The sequence below is a fragment of the Phalacrocorax aristotelis genome, chromosome 12 (genome assembly GCF_949628215.1).
Source record: "Phalacrocorax aristotelis chromosome 12, bGulAri2.1, whole genome shotgun sequence".
NCBI lineage: Eukaryota > Metazoa > Chordata > Aves > Suliformes > Phalacrocoracidae > Phalacrocorax > Phalacrocorax aristotelis.
Genome location: NC_134287.1, coordinates 11,986,201 through 12,002,292, shown reverse-complemented (window position 1 = coordinate 12,002,292; position 16,092 = coordinate 11,986,201). Strand labels below are relative to the sequence as shown.

General features: G+C 51.2%; 1 protein-coding gene across 1 annotated transcript; it reads right to left on the bottom strand.

The window, feature by feature from the left end:
• Positions 1 to 5,047: 5,047 nt before the first annotated feature.
• Positions 5,048 to 15,418, bottom strand: DUSP5 (dual specificity phosphatase 5). The gene is given in 5 exon segments (XM_075107635.1): positions 5,048 to 6,645; positions 8,804 to 9,023; positions 10,465 to 10,607; positions 14,834 to 14,981; positions 14,983 to 15,418. Coding segments are annotated over 5 exon segments (1,335 nt in total). The 5' UTR covers positions 15,406 to 15,418; the 3' UTR covers positions 5,048 to 6,244.
• Positions 15,419 to 16,092: the final 674 nt, after the last annotated feature.

The window sequence follows — 16,092 nt, the reverse complement described above, 5'->3', positions numbered from 1 at the left end:
AGACTGCCTGACCCCACTGGGCTCTCTGTTAGCCACAGTAATTACTCGGGGCAACATGAGCATTGCTAGGGAGATCACGGGTTGAAAGCATCTCTAGGAGATGAACACGCACAGTTCTGCTCCATCCCTGTTAGAAATCTGCTTCTTCATCTTGGCCAGCCTCTCAGGCCCCAGCCGGATGGCAGTTACTGGTCACGCTGGAATTTGTGTCAATTGATTTTTCAGTTAACTTGACTTAACGTGATTGGGGGCACTAGAGCGGAGAGGATATATCAGTTGTTCCAGTTTGAGTCCTGTAGACCTCATATTCCATTACAATGCAGCATCAAGTTTAGTTTCAGTTAGAACAAAGAGTTCCTTAAAATAAAGATTTAATGTAAAGACTCATCCAGGGCCTGATCCAAAGCCCATTGTGTTCAGGAGCCATCCTCCCCACTGAAGGCAATAGGCTTTGGATCAGGGCCTGGAGGCAGCTTGCAATGTACATGCAATTTAATAACGAGAGATGACTCACTATCAAATGCTGTCTGCTTTACAAAGGAGTCTCAGAAATGGAGTATCTTGTGACAGAAATAAACCACTATTCACACACACACACATACACAAAAGAGAGCCCATGAAAAACTACATTATTTCTTCACTTGGGAGACTTAAGCCTTGTCCGATTAACGCTTACTGATGTGCGTAACTTTACTAACATGAGTAACTCAGTAAAACCAAGTCTGGAAAAATGGTTATGCAAAAGGGTTTAAGGTCTTTAACAGGTTGGCTGTCATTTCTGAGCATCCAACAGTCCCAGCAGATCAGACACCTTTATTTTCTGCCTGTCCTGAAATTCTAGATCTGGCTGCAGTGAGCCTGGGCTGGGGCAGGGACCCTTGTGTCATGTAGCTGTAGGATTTACACTACAGGTGTTTCCCACTTTTGCTCATGTACAGCATGCCCAATGGGTCCCATGGATCCCATGCATGTTTGTCTCCTAGAGGTGCTTTCCACCCATGCTCTCCCTAGCATGGGTCCTATTCTGGCATAGGCAAAAAAATCCCTGACAGAAATACAAAAGTCCTAGGGTAATGCTGTCCCTCTGGGGCTTTGTGCTTCTTTCTCCCTTTCTATCACCATGGTCACTCCTGGTCTTGAGTTACTGGCTTTTTGGGTTGGTTTGGTGTTGGTACAGATCCTAGCACAACAGGTCATGCAGGGATTCCCAGGAGCTACAAATAACAGCCAGTGACTTCCATGGGGTAGGCTAGTACTTGAAAGGGATATCTAGGGGCCATAAATCCTCTTTAATAACTAGACAAAGCCTGAAGAAGTGCTGAGCATTTCAGCTATAGCCACAGAGGCCATTTCTCTTGGTAACCTTTACATTCCCTGCAAGTGTTCATAGGTGGGACGTATAGAGATGCAGCACCACTGCTGATAGAAAAATGAACCCATTTCGTAAGCCTTACTTAGATGTCAGAGTACTTTGAATTCTGAAGCTGAAATAAACAGATTGAAATGACCCCACAGTTTATAATGCAATGGTAAAACAAAGTAGGACTTTACAACTGGGGCCCCGATGTCAGAACTTAATTTGATTTTCTCTGATGACTCAACCTATTTCACGAGTTATTTTCATATTCCTTATTTAGTGAACTTACTCATGTCTTGGTAAAAACCTACGATGTGATAAAGCCAAGGAACCGTAATGTGTGGTACTGGTATCACCTCCCACGCCAAAAAAAAATAATCCTACTTCCATATTTATGTGGCTCTGCAAATTGGTTCCTGCCTTCTCCTCCCCAGAGAGCGAGCTGGCAGCGTGTCTCCTCTCTTATTAGCATGAGGCTGTGAAAAGTGGAGATGGAGGGTCAAATTCACCATGCATGGAGCCTCACTTACTTTTGCCATGTTACAGGCACATTTGGACCTTTGACTTCCCAGCAAGGCAAGTGTTGTTTTTAGCATACAAATAAAAATGCCTGCAGAATACTTTGTTCATTCAGGCTTTGTCTCCTGAAAAAAGAAGCTTGCCACCAGAAGGCAAGAGCTACCTACCTTGTGTTGCTTGGGGACCTGGGATGGGCACCTCAGTATAAACTCCCTGTAGAGCAGGTGAATTTTACCTGGGTTTTACTGGTCAGGATGTAATTTCTACCTTTTGGAAAGTCCTTTAATCAGAGAAGCAGGAGAAGCCTTTGTAACCAACACAGGCTGCAAATAATACTAACAAGTGTACAGACTAAAAGAATACATAGGGACACTTAAGGACAACACCCACTCATCCACCCCCACCCTGGATCTCTTCACAATCTGATTTGCAACCACGTAAAGACATGTATGTTTTGTGGCAGTTTTTTGAAACGTTTGTTTGTCTTGGAGGCAGAAATGAAAGGCAGCCTGTGCACTGCAGAGATGGGCTGAGCAACAGCATTTGTGTTTGCAACATCACTGTTCTTTGCAAGCCTAAAAACAAGGGACCAAAAGCTACGGGGCACAAGCCCTCTTCAGTCCCACCAGGATCTGAAACAGCTCCTGAATGACACCACAGAGTCCAGGACATAAGGGTACACCATCAGCAGTGTCAATGGAGAGAGGTGCTCTCACCCCAGGGCATCCCTGAACCAGCACTTCCATGGGCAGCAGAACCTGCAAACCCCACTTTTCTGTGATGTTTCCTCTCATCATCTTTGGATTCGTGTATCATAAGGGATAAGCTCTAATCAAAGTTTTGCCTAAGGGTACAGCATTCCTGGCATCTTTCCCTCACTTTCATTTTCTGACGTCTGAAAGCATCCTGCTATAGCCTCCCCTTTCTTGTTACAGCTCTGTAGGTCTCTACCTCCCATCAGAACTTTGTTTTTGAGATCCCTACTCCTCCACCAGGCTTAGCTGGCAGATGGACATGGGCACATCGAACCAGTCAGTTCAGCCCCCATTCTTCAGCTCTGACATAACCCACGCACCTGCCTAATCTGAACTTCCATCCCTAGAAGTAAGCTACCCAAACCAAGGCCATCTGGGCTATAAACTAAACCCTTCCTCCCCAAATCTTCCATCCTACCCAACCTGGTGAGTTTGCTTAGCACACAGACCACAAAATACTGTCAGAGCTGTTCCTTTCCCTAAGGACAGAGGTAGCAGTCATGTGTTGGGAGTCTGGAAGCAGAGAACCAGGGGTTCTGCTCTGCCCATGCAGATTCAAGCTCACACATCCCATCTCCCAGGTGGGTGCTATCCTCATTTGTCACACTCACCTTCACACATTGGGTCCTCATCTCCCCTCTGCCCGTGGGAGCAGCATGGCCAGGAAGGGACAAGAGCACGTATTCTCACCCCAGAGCCCTGCAGACAGATGGCTGTAATATCCCCTCAGAAAGGTGGGATCTGCCAAGCTGTCCAAGAGAGGAGTTGAGCTGGAGGCAGAGGTCTTTTGTTTGCACTGAAGCAGCAAAGCAGGCACCAGCACATCCCTCTGGAAGGCAGCATTTACATCTCGCTCTGCCCTGGGTGCTGGGGATTCCTTCAGCTTGCAGGGAGGAGACATGGGTTGGGACCAGCCAAGCACAGGGGAGTGGTGCCTTGGGCAGAAGCATTAACCTCAGGCTCCTGTGCCCAGGCATGACAACAACCCCTTTGCAGGCTCCTGCAGGGCTGTGGCCCTCCATCCTTGCTGAATCCCAGCCCAACATCTCCCCTGCCAACGCTACCCACCAATGCACTGTGCTAAAGCCCAGGACCAGAGCCCCTCTCCAAAACCAGAGCAGCTGCCTTCCCTCTCTGCTAAATACCTGGCTCCTCTGTCTGGCCTGTGATCTGTCAAATCTGCCAAGGCCAGCAGTCCCTCCGTTAACCCCTTAAGCCCACTGCCTTGTGCTCTGCAAGTCACCCTAGCAAACATCATCAGCCCTGCAGAGGGTTTCAGCTTCCCCATCCTTGAGAAACAAAGCTGGTCATTCCTCCAGAGGGTTTTTATGCTCTTTTAATGAGAGCTGTTGGCTGCTCTGTTTCTGTCAAGGCTGTAGGTCTCTGTGTCAGGATGCAGCCCAGCTCACTAAGCCTACCAGCCTTTCTGCTCTGGAGGGGCTTGTGGGGGCTGAGAAGCATTTTCACTGCAACTGGCCCTGGGTTTCCAGACAGCACTTTCCAGAGCAATCAGAACTCTTAGAAAATGAATCAGTCTGCTCTTATTAGATCACCTGCCTCACCTCCCTGCTGCTGGTTCCCACATTCAGTTTTCCCAGAGCCCAGGCAGGGCTGCTGCCATGTCCCCCGACACAGGGAAGAAATGCAAGGCTCATCTCCAATGACAGCTTCTCACCTGTGAGATTTGCTTCCGAGGGGGAAGGTGTTACAGATGGATGAATCCCAGAGGGCACAGATGCTTTGTAACTCACCCAGACATCTACCATAAATTTTTCAATTCGTTAACTTGGAAATGTAGATTATAAATGCGCTGCAGTGATGAGCCAGAAAGAGTATGAAGACTTCCAGCTGAAAAGGGTTATGAAATGGCTCAGAGATGCTGGCATTTCAAATTAATTTCCATTAAAAAAGTGAAAAGAGCAGCATTACCCACTTGCCTTGGTCCCTGGCGTGACACCTGTGGGTGGCCCATTGCACCCAGAGCCACCCCAGGCTCAGAGTGTCACACCAGGGACCAGGGCATGCAGCACCCCATGGCATGTGCTTAGGAAGGAAGTGGGGGCTGTGCCTACTTCAGATTTTCAACTTCAGCAAGATGGCAAATCTTATATAAAACATGCATGAATCAAAACAGAAGTGCCTGCCTGGCTGCTGGGAAGTGACGCCACCATGACTCATGTCATTCTGTTTAAAACAATCCTCCCCCTCACTTTCTCCCTTCCATAGAGATGTGCCTTGGATGCTTTCAGCACAGAGCCCACTGATGCTTACCCTCCTCACACCACTTTTGGGCCATAGAGTTTCTCAGGTGACCTCTCCTGCCACCGACCTCTGCCAAAGCACTTTTGCAGCTCACTCCAAGTACAAACAGCTTTCTTTTTCTGGCATTTTTTTTCCTTTATTTTTTTTTTTTTTAACACTCCATAAAAACCATTGCAGGTTTTCTTTCACATTCACGAGATCTCCTGGAAATTATTGCCATTTCCCATACATATTACATATAAAAAAAAGATTAAGAGATCCACAGACAAAGCCACTTGTTCTGAACTCCCTGCAGACACAGAACCAAATGTGAGTGGGAGAGAAACTGGTTTTCACAGACAAAGGCTGGCTAGAGGTGACCGCACACGCTAAGCAAGCCACGTAACACTGAACAAGACCACTTGACCACACAGGATACAGATTGGGAACACTTGGGAAGGGATGGAGGAAGAGTTGTCTTGGAGCTGAGCTTGTCAATGTTTTTTGGTGTAAAATCCAGCAGTTACAGTGCTATCTGATGGGAAGAAACTTAGATGAGGATTGTGGAGACATTCAAGTATTCTAGGGCTGTTCTTAAATAACAAATGGGAGGATAACAGCTCAGCAGGTAGCCTGGTAGCTTCGGGTTAAGTTCCCAGCTTTAGTTAAAAGCACATCCAGTACAAAGGCAAATACAGAAGTACAGGAAATGCCACACCTGAATGGACCCACGGTCTGGTTTGGTATCCAGTTACACTGTGGTCAATACCTGACACTTCAGAGGCTGGAGCAGGAGAGGGGATTTTCACCTGGTTGTGCAACAGTGTCCTGGGAGAGGAGCTCCCTCCTGCCACCCCAGGCCTTTGCTCCCTGAAACATGACACAGGAGAGGGGAGGAGGAAAGCTGGAGGAAAAAACAGAACACACATTCGATCCCACCACCTCTGCAGTTGCAAAGGCGGTGCTCTTTTTTCTTTTCTTCCCCACTGCTGTTTATTGCTTGAAACTTTAAATAAGGGTCTTTTAAAAAAATAAGAAGGGAAGGAAATGGGAACTGAGAACATACTAAACTGATTTCTCATTGCTCCCCAGGAATCTGAAATACAGTGGTGGGTGCACACTCTGGATAAAAACTTTAAAAAGCATTTTTTCTTTTTTTTTTTTAAAAAAAGGACAATAGAAGTTCAGAAAACCTGCCACACTTGGAGCACTTGCATCTTACAGTCACAGCTTATGGGAAGTATGACCCACAACAACCACTCCATCTCAGACTAAGTCAATGAGGTTTCTCTATTGCACGTTCATGAAATGTTCTTATTGGGGTCACAGTTTCGATCAGAGGACCGCACCAGCTCCGGTCTCCTCAGGGTGTTCAGCAGGACGAAGATGCCGTCATCGGGCTGAGTTTCAGCTGGTGGACGGGGGAGTGGATGGGCACAGAACTCAGCACTGAGGTAGGAAAGGCAAAACATGAGCCTTCAAAGTTTTTGCCTAATGTCAGTTCTTCTGCAAAGAAAGATGCAGCTTCTCTTTTGCAGGAAGCGACAGGGGGGCTGGGAGTGGAAGACAAGATCTCTGACTCGTATTGTAGCAACTGGCCCATGAAACCAAAGTTTGGTGAGATCAGGCTCCGGCGCTGCTTGATGTAATCGAAGGCTTCCTCCAGGCGGAGCTTCTTCGTCTTCATGAGATACGCCATGCAGATGGTGGGAGAGCGTGAAATCCCCGCTTCGCAGTGCACCAGGATCTTTCCCCCCATACGTCTGATATAATCTAGGGAAAAAAGTCATTGCAGACGTCAGTTGTTGTTGGGGTTGGAGATGACACTGTGTCATGCACGCAGTGCTGGAGGTGGAGCATGGCACACAGCCAGTCTGCCAGCAAGGAGAGGCTTGCTCTTCTGTTGGGTACTAAGGGTAACATGGAGATTAAAAGAGAAAGGGGACAAAACCCAGCCTGAGATGGAGCTGAGCTGCAGGTGACACTTAGTTTCAGATTCTGTGGATCCTGATTTGGTTCTTTCTGCATTTTTTAGGAAAGTCCTTCCCTGCCTCCTCCCCACGTGCCTATTTCTCTTTTGGAACAGGTGACTTTGCAGAGCATTGTGAGACAGAGGTCAGGTATCTGGGCAATGTTTGTGCTTGCTGTACCTGCATTTCTCTGCCTGTGGCTCAAAGTGCTGACCCAAGCACAGCCTGGCCAGCTGTGCCACCTCCAGGTCTTTCAAAAGCTGCAGGGCTACCTTCCTCTCATCAGCTTTGCTAGATAAACAGGACTTTTCTTTAAAGTACGAACCCAGCTCCCTGCTTGGCCAGTTAGCAGCAAACAGCGGTACCAGGAGCTGAGCCCTTGGTGGGTACCCTCGGGTGGAGAGGCTGAGCTCACTCCCTGGGGCCTCACCACAAAGCACACAAGGACTGGTAGGCAGTTGCTAATTACAGCCTGGTTAAAGGATGCTTGGGCTTAAGTCAGGATATAAAAGGCTTATGCAAAGCACCCATTTTACACAACAGGAGCCACTGTGGTTACTCACACAACAAAATGATTGTTATTAGATTAAAGAGAATGTGCTTAAAATAAGCCCTTTCCACACAAAAATACAGTTCAAAAATAGATGTTCTCTGCTCTATTGCCTTGAGCAATATGCTCAAGCTCCAATTTATGGATAACTGTGCTGAGTGTAGCGCTCAGTGAAACAACTTGCAGAGCAGAGCAAGTTATCATTTGCCTGTCTTTGATTGTCTGCTGGGGGACTGGTGCCACCGTGACCAGTTATATTTAACTACTGCACAAAATAAGGAAGACATGATTTGAGTCATCCCCAGCATCTACATCACATGCCCAATTTTAAAAGAAAGTGAAAACTAAAGTAATCCTCAAAATCTGGGAAATTTCCAAGTGACTTGACAACTATCAGAAGGGGTTGGGGATGGGACAGAAGATTGCTGTGCATTAGCATTTCCCTGAAAGGTGTGAGAAGTCCTTTACCAGGAAGGGAAAGGGCTTAGAGGGCCCCCTCAGATCAGGAAGGTCTAATTCTTCCTGCACCATTGATGGACTCAAACCCAGCTGAGAAGTAAGTCCAATAAGCCTGTAAATGGGGTTTTATTCTGTTTCTCTCTCAAATGTTCCTGGAGTGCAACAGCACCAGTTTCAACACCATCTCCACCCAGGCTCAGGCTACTCCACCCCACTAAACCACCCTGTGCCTCTCAGGCAGGAGCCTCTGCCTTGCGCTACCTGGCACAGCTGGTGTGATGCTCACCTACCCAGCTTAATGCAGGAAAATTTGGGAGTGGGTGGCCCAAAGTTTTCTAAATGCCTCATTTTTTTTGCATTGGGGTATTTGATTAAAGGGTGGTGAGACACCAGCATGACCAAAAGGAGAAATGGAAAGAGCTCTGGTGATAAGAGGAGATGCTGGATTTCTGAGACCCAGGCTTTGGGATCTCAGCACAGCAAGGCAATAAGCTGGCTCTGCTTCACCTGGCTTTTACAGGGTCTGGCATGCAGGTCCAAGGAACAAATATGGGTTTTTTCCTTACAAAAATCAATAGACTTTACTGTTATTCAACCATACTTCTTTGCTCCCTGTCATGCTGAAGTTACACCTACACTTGCTTTGAAAAGAAAGTAAAGCTAGCCAGCTCACTCGCCTTGTCTGCTTGACAGCAGTCAAGAGGAGGCATTTTCCTTCCTCAGCCTCCCAGCCTAAAGAAAAGGACAGAGACCTTGCTCTGAATGTCCCTTTTCCTTCCTTCCTCACAGAAATCCCTCTGCCAGGAGAGATGCTGGGGAAGGGAGGGAGCTTAAACTTTTGCTGTGATATCTGGGGAACATACAGAAAATATGTCCTTCCCACCAATAAGTATTTTAAAATAAATTAATTTAAAATACACAAAGATCTGGAAATTTGTTAATTGGGACCTACCGATGAAGTCGATGGCTTCCTGGAAGTGTGAACTGATATCTGCAGTGTGACTGTCCTCCACCGGGATCCACTTGTAGCAATACTGGTCTTTGAAGGACTCCGAGCTTTTCCTGGAGACATTGAGCAGGGCTGTGATGTGCAGGTTGGCAAGAAATTCACACTTGGAAGCATGATAGGCACTACCAAGGTAGAGAAAAGGCAGGATTTCGACTGGACCACCCTGGAAGAGAAGGAACAGAAACATGTAATTCCTTTTCAAGGGTATTTGAGTCCCGAGAGAGAGGCAAGGGGCCTGTGTGGATGCTGGCTCCCTCCCTCACTGGGGTTTTTGGACCCCAGTGCTGCCAGCCAGTGAATCACTGTGATGGCAAAGCCCTTGCAGGAAAAAGGTTTTCATTTTCTTGTCCATATCTGCGAGGTATAAAGTCAGATCCAGCCCACTCGTGTGCAGGATGTTTCTGGCTTTCTTTGAAGTGCTACCCTTTGGGACACACCCAAAGCACTTTCATATGTGAGGCCCGTTCCCTCTGAGGCTTCACTGAAATGTAGGCAAGGCAGGAGCCATGTCCAAGCAGGGAGGAAGATGACAACCAAGGAAGAGGCTGCTCTAGCTCAGCCCAAGGCTCAGCCCCTCCTCTCACACCTCCAAAGGTGAAGCAAAGCAAAACAACTGGAGGAAGGCTCCCCATCCCTCCACACCTCCCCGGGGTGCAGCACCCGCTGCGTCACCTGCACCAATATGTCATCTCAGTTCCTGCTTCCTCAGCGCAAGCGAAGGCTGAGTGACGAGACCGCAAAAGAAAAAAGCCACCGCCTGACACAAGGGTTTCAGAGATCACAGGTAACTTTCCATGATGCACAAGAGCTGCTGCTGGCCCCCAGCTATGAGAAACCGGCTTTTCAGCCCCCCGAGCTGCCAGCCTGGCAAGTCCCACGCACTGGGGACAGCTGGGAGCTACCTGCAGTGCCAGGACGGAGCCTGGGGTGGGAGGTGCTCTTGGGGGAGCAGAGGGGCATCACCCGGGGGCTTCCCCCAGCACCAGGAAATGGGCGCCCCGTCGGAAGCGGCCTGACCGCAGGGTGACATCTCGGAGCACATGTATTCCCCAGGCTGGGAGGGAGCGGGGGCATGACGACTTCCCCCGTGGAAACCCTACTGCCCCTGCCCAAGGGCAGCTCTCAAGAGCCACTGCCTCTTCTCAGAAGTAGCCCCATGGCCCCAGCCCCTCTCCACCAGCACCGGAGGCCTCCTGGGGTCTCAAGAGAGGCATGGGCAAAGCATGCTCCTTCATCTGCCAGATAAAATGGGGAGGGAAGATGCTGCCAGGAGTGTCATTTAAGTCTCCTGGGGAGCCATAAGCTGCTCACAGATCATGCTGCCCAGCTGTGTAATAAAGAGGGGTCACAAATGCAATTTTGGAGCTAGACAGGTTTTTTTTCCTTCTGCTGTCAAATTTTGAAGCCAGGTGGAGGCGATGCTGACCAGCAGCACACACAGGGCATCTTATTCAACACACAGACTGCCAGCCTGGGCTACGACAACTTATTGACAGCCTGTGCCAGCACAAGGGCCCCCGGCACCCTGCCAGCCTCCAAAGAGCCTGGTGGCAGGAGGGAGAAGACCCAAGGGGAAGGTCACCCACCACAGCTGTGACACACACCTGGTCGTAAGCAGGTTTGTGGTTGGCATTCTGCTTCTCACAGTGGCTGGCAAGGTTTCTTTCTGCCTCAGTCCTCTCCAGGGAAATGAGTTTTCCATCCACGCAGCACTCAGGATATTGTGAGTTAAAAGTTTCATATCCCCCTAGGGAAGGAAAAAAAAAAAAAAAGAAACATGAATGTTTGCATTTCCGAAAACTGGTTTAAAGCAGGGGAGAAATGAAGCTCAGGCGCTTGCAGTGCAGTGGGATAGCACATAGTGATGGGCCACGGGGGGTTAATGAGGGATAGTGCTCCCCTGGGGAAGCGGGTTTGTTTAAAAGGCTTCAGGCACCTAGAGAAAAACCTCAGATACCACTGACAGTTATTAACTCACCAAAAGCCAGTGAATGCAGATTAAAACTGTTAGTGAATGTAATTCTGTTGAGTCTAGCAACCATTAACTCCAGTACAGCAGGAACTAAACTCCCTCCCCCAGGTTTTATATGTGAGCACTATTCCCAGCATTTGAGATGGAGCTTTCTGTACTCAGTAGTCATCCTCTCTGAATCTGTTCCTACTTTGTACACTGTGACAACGTAAGAGATGCTTTATTTGCATTTTTGAATGGACATAAGCACAAGAGGGGGATGCTTGCAACTGTATCATTAATCACCACAATGCACAAGACAGTGAGGTAATGAAGACCGTCCCGCTGAAACCAATCTATTAAATAACAGCTATAAAACTTAATGGAATCCTGTGACAGCATTTGACAGCTGAATAGCCCCGCATGAGCTATTCTGCATGGTTAAGTACTGCATTCGTTTCATTCAGTGCACTGCTAATGAAAAGGAATTAATCCTATTATTACATTGTTACTCAAAGTTTGTCGTCAGCTAAATCGCTGCCTGTTTCCAGGCAGGGAATATGCTGCACAGAAACACACAATCTCCAAAATGAACGTGAATAAGTCAGGTAGCAGAAGCAGCCTGGAAATGTCAGTGGCGTGCCACGTGTCTGCCACCTGTGCTTTTTCAGAACAAAAGTGAATGGTGAAAGCTCTCAAACAGCTAGATTCAATAATCCTTTGGAGTGTGGCCCTCAAGTAAACAAGGTTTGGAAAGCAAAACCTCCGATGCGATTCATTCACCTGCAGCTGTTTCACCCTGATAAGCGGTGTCGGTGTGGGTGCCCTGGTGCAAGGAAGGGTTTCAAAACAAAGGAAGCGCTGAAGATCTGAGCAGCCGCAGGGCCCTGCTGCCAGTGCTGCCCGGTACAGCTACCTCTGACATTTCAGCCCCTAGCGCCGGTGTCTCATTTGCAATGTTTGAGCAGATGTGGGCTCAAATTCATGACGTGCTGCTGTCGCCCACTCAGTCCTGCCATGGGGCCCTCGTGTTGCAAGCAGCCAGCACGATCCAAAGCCCACTGAATGTGATGGAAGTTTGTTTTCCATGATGGAGGGCAAGAGGGTGACTTTGCAGTCAACCGGTACTCATCACCTGCACCTTTCCTCCTACTCCCCAGCCACATTCAGGCAGCTCCCCCCAGAACTCACAGCAGCCAACTGACCATGGAGACCATAAGGGTGGGGGTGTTTGATAAAATGATATCCACAACAACTGGGTTGATAAAATGATATCCCTAACAACTGACAGTGTGAAAAGCCAAACAAACAAGCAGCTCTCCAGACAGACTCCTCTGCTCTTCTGATCTCCAACCACCCTTCATGGGGTGGACTTTTAAATCCTCTTGTTTTGCATAGCTGACCTCATCTCCCCCCTGCCCCCCAACCACTGCCATCACATAGGAAAAATATGTCCCGTTTATATAAATAGATATTATCCCCACTTACACCCTGCCTTGTTGTTTTTACTCTTCAACGAAGACAACAATCTGTCCAAGCCAAATCAGCGTGTGTGTTCGAACAGACATGCATGTCTCATGTCTCTGGGGTACCTAACACATGCAGCTGGTGAATGGTTAATTACAAGCCTTGGGGATCAGGATATTTGCAGGCCATTCTTACAGTGAGTCATCTTCTCATCCCATCCTCTGGCAATCTCCTCTCTTCCCCCTCCTCACTCAACCTAGCTTCCCTGAGGTCATTTCTGCAAATACTAGATTGCTCATCACAGAGAGCTGGGCTGCACTTCGGTTTTAATCAATAAATAATAGAATCCTTGTCAGCACCAAGGGAGGATCCGTTATTTTATCTTCCTGCAAGCTCCTCTTCCCCGCCACACAACCATGCTCGCCCTGCTGGGGCTCAGCTCACCCAGAATGAAACTGCACCTACACAGATGAAAGACGTGACACACTCAACCCCTAGAAGCCAGAAGGCAAGGGAAGGAACAGGGCCGGCGCACAACCTGGCACGCAATTGCTCTGCACTAGCTGCCCTGCCTGGGGCCAGATCCCCAGGACACTTGGTGACCTGGGGATGCTCACATCTTGTCTCATCCCTGCGACTTCCAAGGCAAGACCGCCTTAGCCCTAAAGTAGCCAACACCTCCTCCCAACTCACCCATACAGAGGGGGAACAGGGATATAAGGGGGAGAACCTCAAGGAGGTTTTTTTCTGGTGGTTTTACAGCCTATTATTTGCAAGGTCGGTGCTACAGGGCCCCAAAGGACCCGTTCTTCTGATCAGTGCCCAGTGCTTCAGGATGATTTATATCCCCACTGTCCCAGAGATCCTTCCCAGACCACAGCAGCCTCCTGGGGGTCCGTGGCCCTGGTGAATCAGCAGCACTGCCCACTGAGTCACTGGTTCCTCGGGCCACACCAGATCTGAAACGGAGCGGCAGACTTCATGGGCCTGATCCTGCAAGCCAGAGCACTTCCAGCCAAGCAAAGGGGAACAGCAGCAGGGAAAGGAAGAAACTTTCTCATCCACTAAGGGGGAATCTTTTTAGCCTCAAATCGACAGGCTTTCAAGATAAGATGCTTTGCCATACACAAAAGGTACAAAACAGAGCCTACATCAAAACCCCACCCCAGTGGGGTCACCCACAGTGACCACTTCAAAGCATGGGGCTGGTACCTGAGGAGGGAAAGATGATCTTGTGGCTAAACAAGCAGGCTGAGAGTCAGCAGAGCTTCATTCAGCCCGTTTTGCCACAGACTTCCCAGCATGACCCTGGAGATGTTTCTCTGTCCCTACTTTACTGGGGTCCCCAAGGACTTGCCTGGCCCAGCACAGTGCAAGTATCCCTGCCCTGCAGCAGCAGAACCAGTGCTTCTGGGGTGACCGTCAGAGCCCAGGGCAGGCTGGTGGTGCCCAGACAGAACCAAGACAAGACAAGAGCAAACGGCACTGGGAGCCCCCCTCCTCGTTGGTACCGGGCAATACCCGGGCCAGAGGTGCCTCTCCCCAGCGGGGGTGCCCTCCGGGCACTGCTCCTTATAAGAGATGCAAACTGGACACATAATGACAAGAACTAGTGTGATAAAAGGCTTAATAAAAGTGAATTAACCCTGGCCAGTGAGGACACTGGGGCACAGTTTGTTCAAGAAACACCGCCTGGTTTTTCTCTTCCATGGATGACCTCCCCATGGCCTCAGGATACGACAAGGGGGTTTGTTTGGGAACTCCTGCTTCGGCGTCCCCGGCAGCCGGGTGCGCGTCCCCGCCGGGCACTGCCTCCCCGGGGCCTGGGGAAACAGAGGGCGAAAGGACAAAGGCGCTGCCCGGAGCGATTGAAGGGAGGCAGGGGTGGGAGGGCAGAGAAAGGGCGGACTCCTTTTTTTATCGTTTTATTATCCCCGCTTTACGCGGAAGGAAAACAACGAACCGCAATCAAAGGGCCATCGTGCACGTGGAGGGAGGAGGTGGTTTTGTCCCCCGACAAGCCCCGGAGTTTCGGCTACGGGTTTCCCCTGCCAGCCTCGATACTCCCGGCGGAGAGATAAACCTTCCCGCCCCGGGAGGGGAGCGGGAGCCCGTCCCCGGCGTCCGGGCACCCAGCGCGGGCCGCCCCGTCTCACCGGGCCAGGAGCGGTGGCCTCGGCTCTCCGCTTCCCCGCGGGGCTGGTTTTATTTTCCACGCAGCCCCGATCGCTCTCGTACCCCTCTCTTGAGGAATGTGCAACTTCTGCCCTTCTTCCCTACCATTCCTTGCTTTTAACCGGCCTCTTGACCGCGCAGCGGCGTGAGCGGAAAGGCACTGGGGTCAGCCCGCAGAGCCTATCCGGGATTTATTTCCAGTGGGTGGTAAAGAAACGAAATCCCGGCGTCACCTCCCTGCCCTCCACCAATAATCAGGTTAAGTGCGCGGCGGCGGTGGCGGAGGAGAGGGGTCGGGAGGCACCCCCCAGGGGCGAGGGGTTCGAGGGTGAGTCCGCGCCGCCCCCCATCATCCCCCCAGACCTCCCCGCGCCTCTCACCTTTCAGGAAGCAGACCCTGGCCCCAGCCTCCGGCAGGCTGGAAAGCAGGGCGTTGAGGACGATCTGAGCCGTGCTGTCCTTCTTCAGCTTCTGCCAGTGCCCCGTGCCCTGGTCCAGCACCACGACGGCCGCCAGGCGGGCGGTGCCCGCCGCCCCCCCCCTCGCCGCCCCGCAGCAGCCGGGCGCGGGCTGCCGCGTCGGGCACCACGAAGTGGAGCGGGACGGCCCCGCCACGGGCCCGCCGCATCACCACCGAGTTCAGGTTGACGTTGAGGGAGCCGCGGAGGCAGGAGGCCGAGTAGGACAGGTAGGGCCGGCAGTCCAGCACCAGGCAGCGGGAGGGCTCCTTCCGCAGGAGCTTCCGCAGCTGGCGGCAGTCGAGGGACGTGACTTTCATGCCGGCCGCGGGTCGCACCCCGCCGTAGCCGGGGCAGGAGCGGGAGGAGCGGCGGGAGGGTCCCGGTGCTGGCACGAGAGCTCGGCCGGCGGCAGCGGGACGAGGGACAGGACGGACGGACAGCGGCACCGCGCTGAGCCCGGGCAGGGAATCCCGGCTGCCGCCAGCGGGCATTTATATGAATGGGAGGCTGGGCCCTGACGACACTGCCCATATAAGGGGAGTGACGCTCCCGCTTTCCAAACATGGGCACCCCCCCGCCCCGCGCACCGCCCCCTGGTGGGGATCCCCTCCTCCTCCCGCCCGCCCTCCCCGGCGGGGGCCCCGGCCGCGCAGGCAGCCTTAGTCAGGCTCGGAGGCAGAGGAAGCTGAAAAACGCCGCAAAAATTCTCCAGTCATCGGCCCGAGGGTCATCCCGGCATCAGCGCTCCCCGTCAGCGGGGAGAGCAGGGAAACGTGCCGGGGGCGAACGGCCAGGGGAGGAGGAGGAGGAGGGAAAAGAAAGGAGGAAGGGCAGCGCTGGGGTGGGTTTCTCACACCAGGTTGCAAAGGGGCTTTCTGTTCCCCTTATTCCCCCTCACTGTGTATGTCCTCCCCCCCAGCAAAGCCCTGCACCTGCCTGCCCGGGCCCTGCTACTCGGGGGTGGGGGCTGCCGGCTCCAAACCCCCTCAGAAGGAGCTGGGTCCCCTGCCCGGGCCGCGGTTTCCATCAGGGCAGCACTGGGAGCCGAGTGACAAGCGTGGACAGCCTGGGGAACAACCCTGAGGATGTGGTTGCCTGGCAGCGAAGGGGGGAACAAGGGGTAACAGCCTGGGACAGAGTGAGATGTGCTGTTTCTGCAGAATTAGTGAATGCTCTGG